Here is a 24116-nt window from a genome sequence, read left to right as displayed (position 1 = left end):
GTGCGCTCTCCACTGCACACAAAAGGTCCGCTTCAGAGCGCAGCTGAAAAGCTCCGTTCTGAAGCGCCTGGTGCCTGCAGAATTCATGCGCTCTGCAATATGCCTCTCCCTATAGACAGCATGCAAAGCGCACGAAAGAAGTGACATGTCATTGCTTAGAACACACACTTCGGACAGCAGCCGAATTGAGGTGTTCTAATACGCCACGTGCGCACGTCTCATGCACAATCTTCATAGATTGTGCTGGGGGCGCAGGACGCATGCAGTTACGCTGCGGTGCAGAACGCAGCGTAACTGCATGCAATACGCACACGTGCGCACATAGCCTTACTCTCCACTACATCCAACAAGAACTGAAAAGGGTTCACACAGACGATCAGCTTTTAGACAGAGGTCTGCATTAGCCTGGCATTAACAGCCAGCACAATATGGTCTAAATCAATATTTTTTTTCAGCTATTCAAAGTCTGCAGCATATGAGCAGCGAAGGATCCCAAGGTTAATAAAATACAGTGCAAAAACTAACATACTTCAGGCAAACAACGCTTGCCAGCAACCTAAAAGTCACTGCATAACTGCAATGTTATACTCCAGTTATCAAAGGTGTTGGCCACTTTGTCTTAGCACAGCTTCACAAGCACTTCTGTCCATACAATGGCTGAAGGTGGAGAGGCATGTGATCAGCCTCTTCCAATAGAAAAGGCTTTCCAATATTTTACAATTGGAGGCGCTGACGTACAGGTTTGGCCACATGTCCTCTGCCTGCAGCCCCTGTATGGACAGAAGAGCTGGTCTGCGGGTGAGAAAAGCTGCACAAACAAGAAAAAGTAGCCAAAAAGTGTCAGGCTAAAAAAAGATGTGAAATAAATAAATAAAATAAATAGATAAAATGAAGGGAATTTTGTTTAGTTACCGTAAATTCCTTTTCTTCTAGCTCCTATTGGGAGACCCAGACAATTGGGTGTATAGCTTCTGCCTCCGGAGGCCACACAAAGTATTACACTTTTAAAAGTGTAACCCCTCCCCTCTGCCTATACACCCTCCCGTGGATCACGGGCTCCTCAGTTTTGGTGCAAAAGCAGGAAGGAGAAAACTTATAAATTGGTCTAGGGTAAATTCAATCCGAAGGATGTTCGGAGAACTGAACCATGAACCAAAAGAACAATTCAACATGAACAACATGTGTACACAAAAGAACAACCAGCCCGAAGGGAACAGGGGCGGGTGCTGGGTCTCCCAATAGGAGCTAGAAGAAAAGGAATTTACGGTAAGTAAACAAAATTGCCTTCTTCTTTGTCGCTCCATTGGGAGACCCAGACAATTGGGACGTCCAAGAGCAGTCCCTGGGTGGGTAAAAGAATACCTCAATAAACAAGAGCCGAAAAAAACGGCCCCCTCTTACAGGTGGGCAACCGCCGCCTGAAGGACTCGCCTACCTAGACTGGCGTCTGCCGAAGCATAGGTATGCACTTGATAGTGTTTCGTGAAAGTGTGCAGACTAGACCACGTAGCTGCCTGACACACCTGCTGAGCTGTAGCCCGGTGCCGCAATGCCCAGGACGCACCCACGGCTCTGGTAGAATGGGCTTTCAGCCCTGAAGGAAGCGGAAGCCCAGAAGAACGGTAGGCCTCGAGAATCGGTTCCTTGATCCACCGACCCAAGGTTGACTTGGAAGCCTGCGAACCCTTACGCTGGCCAGCGACAAGGACAAAGAGCGCATCTGAACGACGCAGGGGCGCCGTGCGAGACACGTAGAGCCGGAGTGCTCTCACCAGATCCAAAGAGTGCAAATCCTTTTCACATTGGTGAATTGGATTAGGGCAAAATAAAGGCAAGGAGATAGCCTAAATGAGATGAAAAGGGGATACCACCTTAGGGAGAAATTCCAGGACCGGACGCAGAACCACCTTATCCTGGTGAAACACCAGGAAGGGGGCTTTGCATGACAGCGCTGCAAGCTCAGACACTCTCCGGAGTGATGTGACTGCCACTAGAAAGGCCACCTTCTGCGAAAGACGTGATAGAGAGACATCCCGCAGCGGCTTGAAAGGTGGTTTCTGAAGAGCCGTTAGCACCCTGTTAAGATCCCAGGGTTCCAGCGGACGCTTGTAAGGTGGGACTATGTGGCAAACTCCCTGCAGGAACGTGCGGACCTGCGGAAGCCTGGCTAGGCGCTTTTGAAAAAATACGGAGAGCGCCGATACTTGTCCCTTGAGAGAGCAGAGTGACAAACCCTTGCCCATTCCGGATTGAAGGAATGAAAGAAAAGTGGGTAAGGCAAACGGCCATGGAGGAAAACCGTTATCAGAGCAACAGGATAAGAAGATTTGCCAAGACCTGTAATAGATCTTGGCGGACGTTGGATTCCTGGCCTGTCTCATGGTGGCAATGACATCCTGAGATAACCCTGAAGACGCTAGGAGCCAGGACTCAATGGCCACACAGTCAGGTTGAGGGCCACAGAATTCAGATGGAAAAACGGGCCTTGTGACAGCAAGTCTGGGCGGTCTGGAAGCGCCCACGGTTGACCCACCGTGAGATGCCACAGATCCGGGTACCACGACCGCCTCGGCCAGTCTGGAGCGATGAGAATGGCGCGACGGCAGTCGGACCTGATCTTGCGTAACACTCTGGGCAGCATCGCCAGAGGAGGAAACACATAAGGCAGTCGAAACTGCGACCAATCTTGAACTAACGCGTCCGCCGCCAAAGCTCTGTGATCCTGAGACCGTGCCATGAATGCCGGGACTTTGTTGTTGTGCCGTGACGCCATGAGATCGACGTCCGGCGTTCCCCAGCGGCGACAGATCTCTCGAAACACTTCTGGGTGCAGAGACCATTCCCCCGCATCCATGCCCTGACGACTGAGAAAATCTGCTTCCCAATTTTCTACGCCCAGGATGTGAACTGCGGAGATGGTGGAGGCTGTGGCTTCCACCCACTGCAGAATCCGCCGGACTTCCTTGAAGGCTTGACGACTGAGAGTGCCGCCTTGGTGGTTGATGTATGCGACGGCAGTGGCGTTGTCCGACTGGATACGGATCTGCCTGCCCTCCAGCCACCGATGGAAAGCCAATAGGGCTAGATACACTGCCCTTATTTCCAGAATATTGATCTGAAGGGATGACTATCGGAGTCCAGGTTCCCTGAGCCCTGTGGTGGAGAAAAACCGCTCCCCACCCTGACAGGCTCGCGTCCGTGGTGACCACAGCCCAGGTTGGGGGTAGGAAGGATTTTCCCTGCGATAGAGAATTGGGAAGGAGCCACCACTGAAGTGACGTCTTGGTTGCAAGGGAAAGAGAGACGTTCCTGTCGAGGGAAGCCGACCTCCTGACCCATTTGCGGAGAATGTCCCATTGGAGTGGCCGTAGATGGAATTGCGCGAACGGCACTGCCTCCATAGCTGCCACCATCTTCCCCAGGAAGTGCATGAGGCGCCTTAAGGGGTGTGACTGACTCCGAAGAAGTGATTGCACCCCTGCCTGCAGAGAAAGCTGTTTGTCCCGCGGTAGCTTGACTACCGCTGGCTGTGTATGAAACTCCATCCCGAGGTAAGTCAGTGATTGGGTCGGTGTCAACTTGGATTTCGTGAAATTGATGATCCACCCGAACTGCTGGAGAGTCGCCAGAGCGACGGTAAGGCTTTGTTGACACGCCACCCGAGAAGGGGCCCTGACTAGGAGATCGTCTAAGTAGGGGATCACCGAGTGGCCCTGAGAGTGCAGGACCGCCACGACGGATGCCATGACTTTGGTGAAAACCCGCGGGGCTGTCGCCAGGCCGAAAGGCAAATGCCACGAACTCAAGGTGTTCGTCCCCGATGGCGAAACGCAAGAAACGTTGATGTTCGGGTGCGATCGGCACGTGGAGATAAGCATCCTTGATGTCGATCGATGCTAGGAAGTCTCCTTGTGACATCGAGGCGATGACCGAGCGGAGAGATTCCATCCGAAACCGTCTGGTTCTCACATGTCTGTTGAGTAGCTTGAGGTCCAGAACTGGACGGAATGATCCGTCCTTTTGTGGCACCACGAACAAGTTGGAGTAAAAGCCGCGACCACGTTCCTGAAGGGGAACGGGGATCACAACTCCTGTCTTCAGAGCGTCCACTGCCTGAAAAAGTGCGTCGGCCTGAGCGGGGGGCGGAGAGGTTCTGAAGAAACGAGCCGCAGGACGAGAGCTGAACTCTATCCTGTAACCGTGAGACAGAATGTCTCTCACCCATCGGTCTTGAACATGTGGCCACCAGGCGTCGCCAAAGCGGGAGAGCCTGCCACCGACCGAGGATGCGGCTAGGGGAGGCCGAGAGTCATGAGGAGGCCGTCTTGGAGGCAGTGCCTCCTGCGGCCTTTTGGGGGCGTGACTTGGGCCGCCACGCATAGGAGTTCCTCTGGCCTTTCTCCGGCCTGCTGGACGAAGAGGATTGGGGCTTGGCGGAGGGACGAAAGGACCGAAACCTCGATTGTATTTTTCGTTGCTGAGGTCTCTTAGGTTTGGACTGGGGTAAGGAGGAGTCCTTTCCCTTGGATTCCTTAATAATCTCATCCAATCGTTCGCCAAACAAACGGTCGCCAGAAAACGGTTAACCGGTTAAGAACCTCTTGGAGGCAGAGTCTGACTTCCATTCGCGCAGCCACATGGCCCTGCGGACTGCCACAGAGTTAGCGGATGCTACAGCTGTACGGCTAGCAGAGTCCAGGACTGCGTTCATGGCGTAGGATGAAAAGGCTGACGCTTGAGAGGTCAAAGACGCAACTTGCGGAGCAGAATTACGTGTGACAGCATTAATCTCAGCCAGACAAGCCGAGATAGCTTGGAGTGCCCACACGGCTGCAAAGGCCGGGGCAAAAGACGCGCCCGTGGCCTCATAGATGGACTTCACCAGGAGCTCTATCTGCCTGTCAGTGGCATCCTTTAGCGATGAGCCATCTGCAACCGATACCACGGATCTAGCCGCCAATCTTGAGACTGGAGGATCCACCTTGGGACAGTGAGCCCAACCCTTAACGACTTCAGATCGGAAGGGGTAACGCGTGTCAGTGAGGCGCTTAGTAAAGCGCTTGTCCGGGACCGCTCTGGGCTTCTGGACAGCGTCTCTGAAGTTAGAGTGATCGAAAAACGCACTGCGTGTACGTTTGGGGAACCGAAACTGGTGTTTCTCCTGCTGAGACGCCAACTCCTCTACACTAGGAGGCGGGGGAGAGAGATCCAACACCTGGTTGATGGACGAGATAAGATCATTCACTAAGGCGTCCCCTTCAGGTGTATCAAGGTTAAGGGCGACGTCAGGGTCAGAGCCCTGAGCTGCGACGTCCGCCTCGTCCTCCAGAGAGTCCTCAAGCTGGGAACCCGAGCAGCGTGAAGAAGTCGGGGAAGATTCCCAGCGAGCCCGCTTAGCCGGTCTAGGACTGTGGTCCGGGCAGGAGTCCTCCGCCTGAGAACTAGGGGCCAACCTGGGAGCGCGCTGCGGCACGGACCGAGAGGGGCCTGGAGGCGACGAGCCAACAGGGGCCGGGGCCTGTGAAAGGACCGGTCTGGACTGCAAAGCTTCTAGCAGCTTGGCAGACCATTTGTCCATAGACTGAGCCATGGATTGTGAAAGTGACTCAGAGAGTTTCTCAGCAAAAGAGGCGAACTCTGTCCCTGCCGCCTGGACAGGGGGAGCAGGGGGGTCTACATGAGCCGAGGGGCCCACTAGTGACCGAGGCTCCGGTTGAGCAAGCGAAACATGGGTCGAGCATTGCTCACAGTGAGGGTAGGTGGAACCCGCAGGTAACATAGCCCCACAAGAGGTACAGGCCGCAAAAAAACCCTGTGCCTTAACAGCTTTGCTCCTTGTGGACGACATGCTGTTGTCTCCTAGGAGAGTGATCACTGAGGGTATATGGGAAAAAAGGGGTATACAGCCCGACCGAACAGATATATATATATAATATATATATATATATATATATATATATATATATGTGTATGTATCTATTCCGGCACCCTAGGGGGACCAGCACCGGGTGACCGGTGTGGCTTACCGACCGCTAACAAGCGGAGTGTGTCCTCCAGATTCCCTGCCTTAGGTCCCCCGGAGCTGCAGAGCTGTTCACTGAGAAGCATCCACCGGCAGAATGCCAAAAAATGGCTGCCGGAGCTCTCAGGGGAGGAGTGGAGCCGTGGGCGGCGCCAGGAAAGTGCGGGAATCTGGGGTCCCCACAGTGATCAGTGAGGGGGGAGGAAAACATGCAGGATGCTCCAGCCCTCACATCCGACGTCAGGTCGGTAATCCCGCCCTTACCCCTGACAGGCAGGCCCGGGGGCGGGATTTTTGCGACTAGGCCGCGATGAAGCCGGGGACTAAATTTGAGACCGCGCCCGACAAGCAGGCACGGTCGGCGCAGAAGTCCCCCGGCCTTCTCAATTCAGCAGCTGCCGCAGCTTCCGGGAAGAAGGTGCGCTCCCTGCATAGTCCCCAATGGGGACACAGAGTACCTTTGAGTTGCAGGGCCCGGTCCCTGAGGTTGAATAGGCTCCGGTCCGGCAGGTTCCCACAGGGGCTGCGGAGGGAGCACGGTCCCAGTAAATGGATGACCGCTTAGGATCCCACTTCTCCCAGAGCCGCTAAGGGATGGTGAAGGAGACGGCATGTGGCTCCAGCCTTTGTACCCGCAATGGGTACTTCAACCTTAACAACACCGCCGACGTAGTGGGGTGAGAAGGGAACATGCCGGGGGCCCCGTGGGGGCCCTCTTTTCTTCCAACCGACATAACTAATATGAGAATGCATGAGTGGATGTGTGCCTCCTTCCACACAAAGCATAAAACTGAGGAGCCCGTGATTCACGGGAGGGTGTATAGGCAGAGGGGAGGGGTTACACTTATTAAAGTGTAATACTTTGTGTGGCCTCCGGAGGCAGAAGCTATACACCCAATTGTCTGGGTCTCCCAATGGAGCGACAAAGAAAAATAAATAAAAAATTATGTCCCAATATTAACACCTACAAATTCACGGGAGCCGTGCCCACATGTATGCATTATGGTCCTCACAACCTTTTCCTCCCAAAAATATTATTACTTTTGAGTTTCCTAATTCTTTTCATTGTAACAGCGCTTCAAAATGGTTTATTAATTGGGGGCAAGTCTAGATGTACTCACCGAATGACACATAACATTTTATTTCCTCAGTAAGCTGTGCAATTCTGATTAATGAAAAAAAACAACTACAATATGTGCACACAGCCTTACAAGCCTCAGGCTATGTTCACATGCAGTGTTTTTGCAGCCTTTTTTTCTGCAGGCAAAATCTGCTCCGATGGTAGTAAAAATGCTGCATTTGAGACACAGGTTTTGCTGCTTTTTTTGGTGCGGCTTACATGTGATTTGTATATATAGTACAGGATTAATAAAATTAAGGTTAGGCTACTTTCACACATCCGGTTATAGCAGTGCGGCACAATCCGGCGCTCTGCTGAAAAAACGAAACCGTTTTTGCCGCCGGTTTAGTTTTTCCCAGCATTGACTTGTATTGGCGCCGCATTGTGCCGCATGGGCTTGCGTTCCGTCCGTTTTTTGCCTCATGCGGCAGATTTAGCCGATGCGGCGGCCGGATGGAACGTTCTCTGGCACGTTTTTTGCTCCGGCAAAAAAAAACGCATTGCGCCGCATCCGGCCGCTGCGGCGCATTTTTCAATGCATGCCTATGGACGCCGGATGCGGCGCGATGCGTGAAAAACTGCATCCGGCCGCCACATGCGGTTTCTTCCACTGCGCATGCTCAGTAGCGTGCCGCAACCGGAAAAAACCGACGGGCCGCATGTAAAAACTTATGCAAAGGATGCGGTGTTTTCGCCGCATCCGTTGCATAGGTTTCACAGCCGGATTGTGCCGCACTGCTCAAACCGGATGTGTGAAAGCCGCCTAAGTCATCCAAAACAAAGCAAGACCTGTTTGTTGCGTTGTTTGTTTTCTTTGGTTGAAAAAAAAAAAAACCTGCAAGATCTGACATATTGCAGATTTCAAAAATGCTGCAGAGCTCAAATACAGTCAGGAAAAAACAAAAAAAACAAAACATGAGTGTTCTCAAATGTCAGAAAAACCGCTGTGTGTGAACACTGCCTTACAATTAGTAATGCCATTATAAACTGATCAGATGTGAATAATACAATACCTCTTCGACTCCCGGATGATTTTCTGAAGTGGAGGGCAGATTTTCCACACTAGACATAGCAGCCTCCTCCCTGCAGACATCTGCATTGAATATATAGTGTTAATAGGCATTTGGGATTTTACACGGGGAACATCTTCTAAGCCAAGCTCTTATTTTCTTACCTGCCAATCTCTCGGTTGAATCTGGCTGCACGTTCTCAGTACACGTAGCACTGTGTTCAGCGAGCTTTGGGCATGGCCCGATTTCAGAGTGTAGGGTCTCTATGTCCGAGCCCTAATACATATACAGAACAGAATTCATTTATTAGGAAAAACATTTGGACAAATCAGGGAGTTTTTCACTTTTATTACAGTTGTGAGAAGCCTTTAGTCAAAACCCACTATTAAATTGTTAGGATAGCTGATCAAAAACCACTAGTAAGATATTTACAGTCTCTAAAAACAGATAAAATGGTCAGCCCCCAGCTCCACATCGGCAAAAAGTATTATTCAAGTTTGTAGGAAATACTGGATTTTATGGGAGTCTTCCTTTTTTCTTTGGTGCCCACCATTGCAAGAATAGCGGATATTGAACATTCTCAGTAGATGTGCGTATACATCACTGCACGTCTGCGGGAGACCATGGTAATAACACTGTCTAAAGAATGACTTCACCCTGAAGGAGGAAAATCCCTTTCAATAATAACTGAGCTACACATGACATAGGATCTAAAAACAGCTCATCAGCTAAATAATTTATGTAGGCACTGCTCACCATGGGCTGGTGGACTGTGGCGTCAGGAATACTGCAGAGCGGCACTGTATGGCAGCAGTGTCAGTGTGGAGTTAGACTGTACCATAGTGATTCACTATTCTACTCTTCACATTAACACCACCAGATCCAGCATAGCAAACGTGAAATAAAACAAATGGCGTGCACGATGCCAAAGAAAATGAACGAATCCCTGAAATAATGGTGATCATAAAGAGCTCCCCACCTATACCTTCCCCAATACACTCGGGAGGCCTCATTGATGCCATCTCTTCAGCCATGCATTTTTCTTTACATTGTGGTTTTGGCGTTTAGTGACTTTTGTGTGAAATAATTTTGAGGGGCAATACAACTACATTTGTAGAGACTCTTTGGAGTGTATTCATGTCACACACTGATTAGCAATTCCACTTTTGTACGATCTTGGGATTCAAAAACATAGCTAACAATTTAAACATTTTTTGTCAATTATATCTACCATTGTTTATCAGTCCAATGGTGACCCAAGTTGCCTCTAGTAGAGTTGTACGGGGTTGGGTGTTACAGATGAATAACGGTATCTGAACACAGCGACCAGTATCCATTACATTCCTACATAGCGGGTCATCACAACATGACGCCTGCACTGCACAGTAATAGCTGTGTCACAGCTTAAGGCCTGAAAAGGGTCAGTCCCAGCTGTGCAACGGGCAGGGAAGATCAGAGGCCGATCATTAAACAACCACCTACAAGGAGTGTATGAGCCTACAAAGAGTGCTGTACACGCGCCCATCTCATGTATGCGTTTACTGACCATAGCGCTATAGCCACGCCCGTCACATGTATGCGGTTACTGACCCTATGTATGAGGCCATGAAGAGCGCTGTACACGCGCCCATCTCATGTATGCAGTTACTGACTATAGCGCTATAGCCACGCCCGTCCCATGTATGTGGTTACTGACCCTATGTATGAGCCCACAAAGAGCGCCGTACACGCGCCCATCTCACGTATGCAGTTACTGACTATAGCGCTATAGCCACGCCCGTCCCATGTATGCGGTTACTGACCCTATGTATGAGCCCTCAAAGAATGCTGTACATGTGCCCATCTCGTATATGCAGTCACTGACCCTGTAGACACCGGAAGCTGGGGATTATTACAGCACAAGAATGTCTGGACAAGAAATACACAAGACATACGTCACCAAACAAGGCACTAGAATCCATCTAGTAATCTATATACAATTGCATTTAAAATAATTTTCAACAGCATGGAAAGTTATGAAACTTTGGAAATCACTTTTAGGGAATTTGTCTTTATTCCTGTAAAAAAGTTGCATGTAAGCGACATCCACCCCCCATTCACTACAGTCTATTTGGCAGCCTTCAGCTTCATTGATATAGAGTACATGGAGTACTGATGATGGCCGTGTTGCCCATGTTGGCATATCTTTATGCAGATTATGTTCAGGTTGCAGGATGAGAAGGCCGACAGTAAACACTGCCCAGAGAAGAATAGCTTACCTCATGGTTGATAATAGTCCATCCACACGATGATTCACTATCACTTGAGTTCCCAGACATATTTTCTAAAAAAAAAATAAAAAAAAATTATATACATTATATATATTATATGATAGATTGATATAGACAATATAATCAACAATCTATCGCAATTCAATGCCTTATCATAACGGTGAGACTAAAAGCGCCCTTTGCAAGGTGTAGAGGGTATTCCTCCTAAAAAGAAGATGGCAGAATACTACGATATGCCATCACTTAAAGGGAACCAAACATCAGGATTTTCATGTATAAGCTGCAGCCAGTGCAGTACTGGCACTATCAGGCACAGTGTGTACATACCATTAGTGGGCAGCTCGGGTGTTTAGTCAGTGAAATCCAACTTTATAAAGTTTGAAAATTCGTGCACTTTTTTTATTGACGTGTGCACCTCTGCTGCTAATGTCCGTGCGTGCTATGGACATTTATCCCCGCCCCCGCCCCCTGTTCCTCTCTCTCACTAGCCGCATGTAAATTTCTCTCTTCTGAAACATGGCGCCGGGGTTGGCGCCTGCGCATAGCGCTTATCTCCGGCGCCATATTTCTGAAGCCCGCTGTACTTAGTATTTTGCAGGAGAAGGCGGCGCATGCGCCCTCGCTTCTTCAGATCCCGTTGGGACCGCGGGAGCGTGCGTGGTCACAACAGGACTGCAGAACAGCTGATGAGAGGACGCGATTACCTGCAGCTAATCGCGTCCTCTCATCAGCTGTTCTGCAGTCCTGTTGTCACCACGCGCGGTCACAACGGGATCTGAAGAAGCGAGGGCGCATGCGCCGCCTTCTCCTGCAAAATACTAAGTACAGCGGGCTTCAGAAATATGGCGCCGGAGATAAGCGCTATGCGCAGGCGCCAACCCCGGCCCCATGTTTCTGAAGAGAGAAATTTACATATGGCTAGTGAGAGGGAGGAACAGGGGACGGGGGAGGGGATAAATGTCCATAACACGCCCGGACATTAGGAGAGAAGTGCACACGTCAATGAAAAAGTGCACGAATTTTCAAACTTTATAAAGTTGGATTTCACTGACTAAACACCCAAGCTGCCCACTAATGGTATGTACACACTGTGCCTGATAGTGCCAGTACTGCACTGGCTGCACCTTATACATGAAAATCCTGATGTTTGGTTCCCTTTAATGAAAGGATCAAGGCTCTGAAATTCTCCATTCATTCTCTATGGGCCTGCCTAAGACAATCTTATAGGAAATGAATGGAGCAATTGTTAATACATTTCAGAGCCCCATTCTTGGGATCGGTGGGTTTTCTAGAGGTGGGATCCTCACCAATCAGCAGGTTATGACTTATCTTGTGGATTATTTGTTCAGGTGAGAACAGTCATTTTAGTGAATATGGCCAGTTGCAGCAAAAACCTAAAATGGGATACCATGCTGTAGACTTTTCATTACAGGATCAATGGGTGTTCCAGAGGTCAGACCAGCACAGATCATAAATTGATTTAATATACTAGTGTACAACCTTGACTAAAGCAAAAAGATCTTTGAGAAAGGAATCTTTACTGCCAGGGAATCCTATGTAAATGTGTGGAGCAGCATTTAAAAGACACTACAGCTTCCTGGGCATGTGCAGTACGCTGTTAAACCTGACTTTTCTGCACATGCTCAGGGAAAACTCTTAATGAAGCCCAGTGAGGTGAACCGTACGACGAGGTGCTTGTGCTCTCTCCTATCCTATTTGACTCTTTACAATTGTTGCTTCAACATGACAAGCTATTCACAGAATAATTAAATCCAGGCACTAGCCAGTTTGATTTAGCATTTTTTTTTGCACTTGTGTTCAGATAACATGTTTTCATTATGAACAGCGACCTATTAATTATATTATTATTATTATTATTATTATTATTATTATTTTTAGAGCACCATTGATTCCATGGTGCTGTACATGAGAAGGGGTTACATACAGAACACATATACAAGTTACAATAGACAGACAGAGGGGAGAGGACCCTACCCTTGCGGGCTTACATTCTTTAGGCCTACTATCTAATATGCAACTGACTGACCTGTTAATCTAACACCAGCTTCATATACCGGCCTCCATTAAACTGTTATACATACATTTTAACAGTTTAATGGAGGCCAGTAAACTGTAAACACACACACATACATACATACAAACATGTATTTATTCGAATAAAACCTGATTTACAAGTTATAGGACAGGCAACATATGATATAGAGTAGAATAACTCAAATCTTGGAGGTAATAAGTAATACAACACTTTTCTAGTTGCATAATAATTCCTTTGATTACACACTTCAGGTCAGACCATCATCACCCATGTAATAGCTTTGCTTTGGAGATGATGCCCACTGGGTGACCAACAACCGGACCCCCATACAAAAATGTATGCAGCCTCGTTTAGAAAGGGGAGGCAACGTAGATGCACAAAGTGCCTGACATGGCAATCCTGTCTAACAATGTAAACATAACATAAAGTGTACAAAGAGGAAAGAAAGATGAGAGAAGAGGAAATGTAGGGGGAGAGGGAAAAGAAAAGAAGGACCAAGAAGATGTCTCGTCTGGGTCGTGTGCAGCCCCCGGCACTTTTGTTTTGTGGAATGGACAATCACAGAGGTCTCACGCCCCCAACTGAAGCTTGAAGCCAATGTACCAGGTCTGGTGTCTCTCTATACATAATCCACGGCGCCCACAGCCTGAACACTCGCTCCCCCGAGTCAGACGCCTGGCCGACCAGCTCCTCCATCCTATGGTTCTGGTTCATCTCGGCCACCAGTTCAGCCCACGAGGGCACTTTGGTCTGCCTCCAGTACCTTGGGATTAATCTCCTTGCCCCCGTCAAAAAATGCCTTAACAGGCTTCTCTTGAAGTTGGCGATCGAGATATTGCTTAAGGATAGAAGAGCCAGTTCCGGCGTCGGCTCAAACCTAGTGGATGACACTTTATTCAGAAGGGCAAACACGTCTAGCCAAAAATATTGTATGAGAGGACAAGACCACCACATGTGGATGTATGAGCCTCTATCGTTTGAGCATCTCCAGCGTTCTTCGGAGACAGATGGGAACATGGAATGAATTCTGGAGGGGTAGTGATACCACCTAGAAACTATTTTGTAGCCCATTCCTGTGACGCTACATCCAGCGACGACTTGTGGGTAAAGAGTAATATTTTTGAGCCTTCCTCATGCGTGGTGGGTCTCCCCAAATCCACCTCCCATTTCAAGAAGAAAGGGCCATCATCCTCCCGTCCAGACAACTCAATCTGGAACATTTTGTATAGCAGGCCAATGGTGTGTTCCAGAGGCTCTCCCCCCAGACACAGTTGTTTTGGTTTGTTTTTTTTTTTGTTTTTTTTTTTACACTTTTTTTTCTCATTTACTGTGTCAGGCACCCATTTGAATTTATATCACAAGATCAGTATATGTCACTTCAGATGATATACCTGTTTAGGTGTATGTTGTTGGAATTCACTCTCATTATTTAATGTTATTACATGCAATTTATCAATTAAAACGTTTTACATATTTATTACTAGTGATATTTTTTGCCTATGTCTCCCTTGACCACACTATCTTTTTTGGTTGTATATAATTATATTTTCATACCATTTATTTTACATCGGTAGAGAATTTCCTTTTTGGTACTACATTGCGAACATGTGCAAGATTGGCAGCAGTTCTGGAATAACTTGGACAGCGTGGAAGGAAGTCACTCATGCCTGGGAGGGGACGGGATTACAAGTTTTGAGGTCAACTAGTCTGGGGGAAGCAATGCCCATCAAACTAATTCTGGGTCATTTAAATATGGCAACTGGCAAAGTAAAAGTTGCTTTGGTACAAATAAGATTATTGGAGTGTAGACAGAGAAATCTAAAGTATTATTGTGGGGGTTTTGGAGGTAGGGGAACCTGAAAGGTTCTTTTCAACTCTTCTCACTCCTCCAATGATCTGTATCAATAAAATAACTGTACAGTATTATCTTCATTGTAAATATCCATTTTGCAGCATGAGAAATGCAGCACTGAAATCATATGTAAAGGACCTAAAAATGTGTTGGGGTGGAACAAATGCACTTGCAGCTCTTCTGCCTTCTGGGTCTGACTGACAAGTGACTAGTTTTAGTGATCTGCTTCCCCTACCCCACAGTCCGGACCTTGCGATGCCATGAGGACCCTAGGCCCCAGGCAGTGACGCTGCTGGCTAGAGATCTCAGTAGGGAAAGCCAGTTACTGAGGCTGCTTTCACACATCCGGTTTTTGCTGAGCGGCACAATACGGCGCTTTGCAGAAAAACGCAACCGTTTTTTTTTGCCGCCGGTGGCGTTTTTTTCCACATAGACTTGCATTAACGTTGTATTGTGCCGCATGGCCTTGCGTAGCATCCGTTTTTTGCCGGATGCGGCATATTTAGCCCATGCGGCGGCCAGATGGAACGTTGCCTGGCACTTTCTTTGTGCGGCGAAAAAACCGCATTGCGCCGGATCCAGCGCGATATACAATGCAAGCCTATGGACAATGCAGCGTCCTGCGGCAAAAACCGCATCCGGCTGCTGGATGTGGTTTTTTGCACTGCACATGCTCAGTATTAAGCCGCATCCGTCAAAAAACGGACGGGCCGCATGGAAAAACTTATGCAACGGATTTGTTTTTTTCGCCGCATCCGTTGCATAGGTTTTTGAGCCGGATTGAGCTGCACTGCAAAAACCGGATGTGTGAAAGCAGCCTGAAACAATAGTGATCAGTCAGACACAGAGGCAGGCTGGGAAGGGAGGAAGGGAGGGAAATAGCCAGTAGTCAGATGACAATGAGACAAGTGCTTCAGGGTGGACAGTGCACTTGCAGCAGCACATTCGCATATGGTTTCAAAGCTGAATTTCTCGAAAAACTGCAAAATGTATTTGTACAATCACGGTATAGATTTAATCAGAATGAAAGCCCCTGTACAACATGCCATTAGTGTGAGGTATAAAATCCTCATTACAGGCTGCTTTTAATGTTTGGGGAGGAAATCCACTAGAAGGGTATGTTCACACTAAGGCTGGACTCACACGAGCGTATGGCATCCGATGCTAGAGCATCGGATGCGATATGCTAATGTCCCCCGGCTCAGGCTCTGCTGCGAGCGTGAGCCGGGTGTCATGCGACTGTAACCCGATCTTGCGATCGGGTCACAGCTGTGAAGCTGAGTGCAGGCGCTGCGGAGGAGAGGGAGGGGTTAATCCTCCCATCTCCTCCACTGTCAGCCTGTGCGTAGATCGCACTGCACTGGGATAACATCCGAGTGCAGTCCGATGTATCTCTCGCATCCATTCACTTGAATGGGTGCGAGAGATACGGCGGTAGCAGCAAAACGCAGCATGCTGCCGCTTTTCTCGCATCCAGAATCTGGATGCGAGAAAAGCTGACCAACAGCTCAACCTCATTGCCTAACATTGGTCAGAGTGCAATGCGAGAATTTCTCGCATTGCACTCGTCCGATTTTCACGCTCGTGAAACAAATCTGTAAAACAATCCATGGCAGAAATCCAATGAAGCCTTACATAACTGCAGTGACATGCCGCAGATCCATGAGCAGAGCAGGCCGAATCAATGGGGCTAATCAACATTTACCATGGACGGGTTTCCAGGCAGAATGGCCGGCCACTAAAATCAATGTGGGAAAAGGACTCATTCTTTTCTACATATTTCGTGTGATCTCATTTACCAATCTACAAGTATCATAACACCGAGCTGCCTATTTCACAGCACTACAAGAAAATGAAACTGCTGGAGGGTATGGAAATGTCTACCAGAGCATCCCTTGTGGTCAGACATCCTGTGCCTCATCTACTATAATGTGCAGAGCTCTCACTAGTATTATATGGTACATGCATCTCTCGGGGTTAGGTGGCACTTCTCTTCTTGAAGAGACCCCCAGCTAACGTGCAGAGCCTTAGGGTACTTTCACACTTGCGTTAATTAATTACTTCTGGCGCAATCTGCCCTTTTGGAAAACAGCGGAATCCGTTAACGGATTCCGCTGTTTCCCATAGACTTGTATGGATGACGGATTGAGCCAAAAGTACCTGCGTTGCTTCCGCCGGCCGACGCTGCGTTGCTTCCGCCGGGCGGAAGGAATGCAGCATGTAACGTTTTTTGAGCGGCGGAATCTTTTTTTTTTTTTTTTTTTTATTATTAAAAAAAAAAGCGCATGCACAGTGAAAAATAATCACAGAAACTTTATTTTGTCTCTTGGTGGCCGAACGATCAGCTGAGCGCCCGGCTTTTGAGAGCGCTCAGATGATCGCCCAGCAGCCGGCTTTTGAGAGCGCTCAGATGATCGCCTAGCAGCCGGCTTTTGAGAGCGATCAGCTGATCGTTCACAATAGTCTGTTGCCGGTAAAACTGTAAAGAAGGAAAAAAAAAAAAAAAAAGCTTTCCGTTGTTTTGTACGATCCGTAGCATCCGTTGTGCCATTATATGCAACGCATCCGTTGCATCCATCACACAACGCAATGCAACGGGAGCCGTCCAACGCAAGAGTGAAACGAGCCTTAGGTGAAGTTCCCACCATCAGTATTTGGCGTTTGTTTTATGCGGCATGTTTTGCACCAGTTAGCTAAGTTTATCTGAGTTCTTAGCACAGTAATGTAGTTTATCAGGTAACGTTTTGCTGTGGATTTTGTCCCTTTTTGGCGCCATTTTAATTTGAACATTCCTGTATGAGGGGTTACCAAGGGCTGATAAAACTTTATTGCTCGTGTCATGTGTGGATTACAAACATACTGCTTGTTCATTGCAGAAACACAACGGAGAGTTCCCACATCTAAATTAAGTCAATAGGAAAAATCTGCAAATAAAAGCCATAATTACAGCAAGGCACACTGACTCTGCGGCTTGCAATATAGCGACGCAGTTCAGTTTCCACCGTACACACAAAGCACGGTGGGTGTGAGATTTTTTATAAAACCCTAACAATGCAGGAAATTTAATATACTATGTTTTTGCAAACGAATAAACAATCATATACGCATTGTGAGAGCTTTGTGAAAGAGGCATCTAAATGACCTCTCCTGAAGGAGGCCAACTATCAGTGATCATGCAACCAACATCATACGTCTCAGCCCACCAGTCCCCTGCTCTGCACTGATGAGGGGCAACAACCTTCAAACATCTGTCTGCAGAGGCATCTTCTATTTTGGAGAAGACTCTGGTTTGCCCCACATCCTTAGCCACACTGTAAAGCTCAAGCTGGACACTGACTTGTAGAGCAGCTTCCTCCAGTGGGAGGCGCTAGAGAATTTTTATTCTCAATGAGAGCCGATTTGCATGCCATTTTAAGGTAGTTTTGCCTGGCGACTACCTGCATCAGTTGGGGGTCTCCACAAGCAATCAGCCCCCACCCTTTTACAACAAATAAAATTAACAAACTTTACACAGAGTATGTCCGCAGCGAGTCTGCAAAATGCAAACAGTGCTATGTTAAGCGACTTGAAACCAAGCACTGACATTCTGCATGCTTTTATTAACATCACCGTGTAACAAAAAAGTTTTAATCTGGTTCTTCTTTTAAAGGGAATCTGTCATCAGATTTTTGCTACCTCATTGAGACAGCAGAATATAGCCAGAGACCCTGTGATTCCAGCGATGTGTCATTTCGTTTTCTGGGTGCAGCAGTTGTGAAACAGTTCTTAGATGTAGCAGAGCTCAGAAAGCTAACCCCACCCACACCACAGCTCTCGTATATTGATAGCTAGTGCCTTATCACAGGAGGGGGATGATTGGGTTAGCAGACACACAGTGATAATCTCCTGGCGTCATAGTGTGGAAACAACAGCAAGTAGCCTAATAAGTGACATCCCAGAATTCAGTGTTTTAATCCCACCACCTGTCCTCAGATTATATAGCAGAAATTTGCTAATAGATTTCCTTTAAAGAGAATCTGTCAGCAGATTTTTGCGATTTAAATCTGAGAATAACAAACCGTAGCAGCAAAGAGCCTGATTCCAGGTATGTGTCCCCTCATCAGCAGCTTGCTGCAGTGTCAACAGAATCAATATTTTATCAGCAGGGGATAATCAGACTAATTTGTGTAATATGGAATATAAAGGGCATTGATCCCCCAATGTCTGCGACATATCACCATGAATATCCTTTGCGGACTTTCCTGGCAGAAACAAAAATTGTATCACTCCTCTTCTCTCAGTTGCTGTGCATATCGCATTAGACTCCGCCATTTTGTTTTCCCGCGTGCGTAGAACACTGTTGCCATAAGCAACACACACAATTTTGAAAACATATATTAGACACATAAGGCTTTGATGTGATGTAACATTTGTCAACATAGAAACAAAAAAAAAAAAAAAATCACAAGACCAAAGACTTATCAGCAGCCCCTCGTACAGTAAATACACGCTTGAAATAATGCAAGTGATCTAGAATCCCTCCCCGGTGTCCTTGAGTGATGGCTGTAGTGCTCTCCCAACTGGACAGTACAGCTAGCACCCAAGACATGAGGGGAGAGGGTTGTTGAGGACTTCAGCATTAGGGACCACTTGCATGAGTAGTGAGCACCTGACTTTTATTTCACAAAGATGATAAAACCAAACACAGAGGTGTTTACATTGAGCTCTAAGGGGTGCTTCACACATAGCGAGATCGCTACCGAAATCGCTGCTACGGCACGGTTTTGGTGACGCAGCAGTGACCTAGTTAGCGATCTCGCTGTGTGTGACACTGAGCAGCGATCTGGCCCCTGCTGCGAGATCGCTGCTCGTTACACACAGCCCTTGTTCGTTTTCTTCAAAGGTGCTCTCCCGCTGTGACGCACACATCGCTGTGTGTGACAGCGAGAGAGCGACGAAATGAAGCGAGCAGAGAGCAGGAGCCGGCGTCTGGCAGCTGCGGTAAGCTGTAACCAGGGTAAACATCGGGTAACTAAGGGAAGCCCTTTCCCTGGTTACCCGATATTTACCTTCGTTACCAGCCTCCGTCGCTCTCGCTGCCAGTGCCGGCTCCCTGCACATGTAGCTGCAGTACTTATCAGGTAATTAACCCGATGTGTACTGTAGCTAGGAGTGCAAGGAGCCAGCGCTAAGCAGTGTGCGCGGCTCCCTGCTCTGTGCACATGTAGCTGCAGTACACATCGGGTAATTAACCCGATGTGTACTGTAGCTAGGAGTGCAAGGAGCCAGCGCTAAGCAGTGTGCGCGGCTCCCTGCTCTGTGCACATGTAGCTGCAGTACACATCGGGTTAATAAACCCGATGTGTACTGTAGCTAGGAGAGCAAGGAGCCAGTGCTAAGCAGTGTGCGCGGCTCCCTGCTCTCTGCACATGTAGCGACGTTATGATCGCTGCTGCGTCGCTGTGTTTGACAGCTAAGCAGCGATCATAACAGCGACTTACAAGGTCGCTGTTGCGTCACAGAAAATGGTGACGTAACAGCGACGTCGCTGTCGCTATGTGTGAAGCCAGCCTAAGTCTCCTAACCAGTATTTGGCTGGCAGACTCCCTGTAACACAAGATACATACATGGAATAATACATAGCTAGGGATGTTGGTCCCGTCACAAGCTCTGACCTGGGAAGCTGTCAGTCATGTGGTTACCAAATAAAGACTTCAAAGTGTTTCAAATTATTTTACTAGCGGGGTAAACCATCGGTGCTGACATATACTGATTTCCAGAAAGCAGAACAAGTCCCAGCAATGTGCACTAACAGGTTTTTAAATACACACTTTTTTTAACCTTTGAACATTATTTTTACAGATCAATCATAGAATGCACAAAATACTAAGTAAACTACATTATTATCTGCACAAATGTACTATAGCAATTTATAAACTATTATCATCTAGCGCTGCATTCAGAACTCCTCAAGCTTCAGAGCTGAAAGCTCCCGCTATTCCTTACAGTTTGAATTTCTACACAGAACTTAAAGGGAAGGGGTCGTCAAAAAAAAAAAAAAATTCAATTACTGAAAAAATATAAAGTATTAAATGTTTTAATGTTATATGTTTAAATAATATTTGTTTTTAATTGACAAAAATATAAAAAAAAAAATTAAAAGTTTAATATTTTCCACTGTTAAACACTAGGGGGAGCAGCTGCTGAAATCCTGTTGTAGAGCTACTGTAGAACTAGCTCACATTACAACTGCAGTAAAGTGGGTGGAATCTGCTCTCCTGTGTGTGATGTCACCCACCCTACCAATCTGGGTTTTTCCAAAAAGATAAGGGAATGAAGTTTAGGTTCACAGTGTGGAGCCATTTTGTTGTTGGCCGCAAAGTGATCCTAATGTCTACTGTAAAGTGTCACTAAGGCCAGCTGCATAGTGCTCCATTGTATCCCAATTCCCCACTGCTCGCTGACTGTATCACAATGCCCCACAGCTCTCTGACTGTTTCCCTATGCCTCTCTGTATTCAGCTCCCCCATATACTGTGCTGCCGGCCGGGATAGGAAGTCTGAGGTGACATGCGGCGAGGAAAGGTGATTGGTAGTGCAGTGCCACTCAAGCTGCAGATGTCAGCCGCAATTACCACTCCCAGCCGCATGCACTCACCTCAGACCTGTGCCCCAGGCAGCCTGTCCTGTCAGCGATCACAGTCCATAGCAGCGGAGGTCCGAGGGGAGCACACACTGGGAGGGTGGGTGAGCAGCACGGGAGGAGGAAAGTCAGCGGAGGTGGTGTAAGTGGAGCGGGGGAAGTTAGCGAGCGGCGGGGGAGGATCAGATACGGTGCAATTACCGATGCCCGTCGTCGGTACTCACCCCATCCATCCAGGCAGGTGAAAGGGGGAAAGTGGAGCACACAGCATACACTTTGTGCTCCACAAAGATGGTGCTGATCTCCTCCCTGTGCTGTGATCTGGACAGCCCAGGGGGCGCGTCCAGATGACAGCAGACACCTTCTCTATGTTAAAGTATAGGGTCGGAGTCCGACAACGGCCTTCTATGCCCAGGGGGCTGCCATAAAGGAGGTGAGAAACTGTAGTTACAAACACCAAATCCAAGATGGCAGCCCACAGTGCTTCAGTAAAACTAGAATTAACTAAACTAAAACAATGAGTTTAATTTTGTATTAAAAATACTTTATTTCATAATCACTATTAATACAAAAATAAAAAAACGAAACACCTTACCTTTAACTCCCTCTGCTAATATTCCTTTTAGAAAGTGCGCTGCCTGCTCGTCAATTCTTATATTCCACAATTCACATCTCATTTGACAGTTCAATTTGAATAAAATAAAAATAAAAACCACACAACTGTGATCACAGCCTGGGGTTATGTACACAGTTTGTTTGACCTGTAGAAGTTTGACAAGTTTTTCAAGCAGAACCAGTTTGCAAAAACGATCCTTTTTTAGGGAAATGTTCTTTTTTTTTTTTTTTTTTTTTAAAGAGAATCTGTCACCAGGTTTGTGCTCCCCCATCTGAGAGCAGCATAATGTAGAGACCGAGATTCTGATTCCAGCGATGTGTCACTTACTGGGCTGTTTGCTGTCATTTTGATAAAATCAATGTTTTCTCTGCTGCAGATGTAGCAATTATACAGAGCTCATGAATATGCTGGACTATCTGGCAGCACACACAAAGTAGTCCTCTAATGATAATCTACTGCTGATTAAACTGCGTTTTATAAAAAGCTACACTTCACAGCCCACTGACATTACTGGAATCAGGGTCTCTTTTCTACCATCAGGCTATGTGCGCACTGGGAAATGGAATTTTCTTGAGAAAATTCCACATGCTCTCAAAGATTACCGCACCCGCGGTAAAAAAAACGCGGGAAACCGCACCCGAAAACCGCATGCGGTTTGCCGCGGTTTTACCGCGGTATTGCCGCGTGCGGGTTGGGATGTGCTTTATTGCATTCAATGCAATAAAGCACATTGAAAAGAAAAAAAAAAAAAAAAGTCATTTAATTCTGAGATAGTAGATAGATAGATAGATAGATAGATAGAGGACAGATCGCTGCATTTCCCACGGTCGGCAGTGAGTTCACATTACCGGCCGTGGGAAATGACCGGTAATTACCTCTGCTGTCTGCTGCATTCAGCGCTGTGTCTGTGACAGTTGCGGCTGGATGTCAGCAGTGCAGGACGCCGGAGCCGGAGATTATGTCGGAGCTGTGGATTACGCCGGAGTTTTGTTGCGGGAGGGGTTAATAAAATGGTGAACGAGGCTTGTTTGTTTTATTTAAAATAAAGGATTTTTCGGTGTCTGTGTTTTATTCACTTTACTTACGGGTTGATCATGTCAGCTGTCACATAGACGCTGCCATGATCAAGCCTGGGGTTAATGGCGGTGATCCACCACCACCATTAACCCCTTGTTATATTACCCTGACCGCCACTGCTACACGGCGGCAGGAAGAGCCGAGGACACTCCCGATGCTGCCGCATAATGTATGCGACAGTGCCGGGGCAGCTGCGGCTGATATTCTCGGCTGCGGGAGGGGGAGTGAGGCGGGGGACATTATCCCTGCCCCTCTCCCTCCCCAGCCTGAGAATACCGGGCCGCCGCTGTGTGCTTACCTCGGCTGGACGGTAAATATGCAGCGGAGCCCACGTTCTTTGTTTTCTATATTTCCGTTTTCTTTCTATGTGTGTTCTATGTGTCTGTGTCTGTGATGTCTGTGTTCTATGTCTGTGTGTGTGTGTCTGTGTCTGTGATGTCTGTGTGTGTCTGTGATGTGTGTGTGTTTACTCTCTGCTCCGCTTCCTCTTCCTGTAATGACATCACTTCCCTGCAAAACCGCAGACCGGCGATGTACATTACCGGAGGTAAACCGCGAAATACCGCAGGGAATAACGCAGGAAAACGCAGTGAACCGCACCAAATTTGCTGCCTGCGTTATTCCCTGCGGGATTTCACGATTACATTGGAGTCAATGGAGTGAAATCCAGCAGCGATGTGCGGAAAAGAAGTGACATGCACTTGTTTTTGCTGCGGGATTCCCGCAGCAAAACATGCAGCTGTCAAATTCCGCCCAGTGCGCACAGGATTTTTTTTCTCCATAGGATTTGCTGGTGATTCACTGCAGAGATGTTATGAACATTTTCTGCAGCGAAACATGCAGCAAATCCGCGGAATATCCGCGGCAAAATCCGGTAAGTGCGCACAGGGCCTCACGCTGCTCTCAGATTAGGTAGTAAAAACCTGGTCATAGAGTCCATTTAAGAGCTTTTAGGCTATTTTCACAGTAAGTTTTTTTTCTTTTAGGCGTTTTTGGAGCACAAACTGTGCTGAAACTTCGAATTTTGCTCAAAAACTGAGGTCCTTCTTCAAGTGTTTTTATCAAAAATCTGAGACAAAACACTGAGTCACAAAATTTATGAGCAACTTGTGGATGTGAAAAATTATGCAGGTGGCCCAGCCACAGAGACCGCGATAGGAAAATCTGCTGGGCAAAACCACTTCAGTAAAAAGCTGGTGGTCTTTTTCCTGAAGTAGCTTCACCTAGGAAAACCTCAGCAGGTACTCCGGAGTCTTCAAGAGAACAGGTCACCATAATATGCCATCAACCTGCAGGCAGCATGTTATGGAGCAGGAGGAGCGGAGCAGACTGATGTATAGTTTTGTGAGAATAGATTCAATATAACTTGTGTATTAAATCCCCTAATCCTCTGCTGTTCCTGGATGTTTGGTCCAGTGGGCGGTCCGATCAGTGACTGACAGCTTTATTTGTATAAGTGTGCGTGTAAAACC

General features: G+C 47.5%; 1 protein-coding gene across 3 annotated transcripts in view; it reads right to left on the bottom strand.

The window, feature by feature from the left end:
* Positions 1 to 24116, bottom strand: part of CCPG1 (cell cycle progression 1) — an 81786-nt gene that overhangs the window by 53370 nt on the left and 4300 nt on the right. For all 3 annotated transcript variants that reach the window (XM_075345755.1, XM_075345754.1, XM_075345753.1), the window contains exons 2-4: positions 10411 to 10475; positions 8317 to 8428; positions 8156 to 8235 (exon numbers count right to left, since the gene is read on the bottom strand). In XM_075345755.1, coding sequence (XP_075201870.1) covers positions 8156 to 8235; positions 8317 to 8428; positions 10411 to 10470 — 252 coding nt within the window. In that variant the 5' untranslated portion in view covers positions 10471 to 10475. The remainder of the gene's footprint in view (positions 1 to 8155; positions 8236 to 8316; positions 8429 to 10410; positions 10476 to 24116) is intronic.

The sequence above is a fragment of the Anomaloglossus baeobatrachus genome, chromosome 4 (genome assembly GCF_048569485.1).
Source record: "Anomaloglossus baeobatrachus isolate aAnoBae1 chromosome 4, aAnoBae1.hap1, whole genome shotgun sequence".
In the NCBI taxonomy this organism is placed as follows: Eukaryota; Metazoa; Chordata; class Amphibia; order Anura; family Aromobatidae; genus Anomaloglossus; species Anomaloglossus baeobatrachus.
The sequence above is the reverse complement of the archived record's forward strand: the minus strand, read 5'-3'. Positions and strand labels throughout refer to the sequence as shown.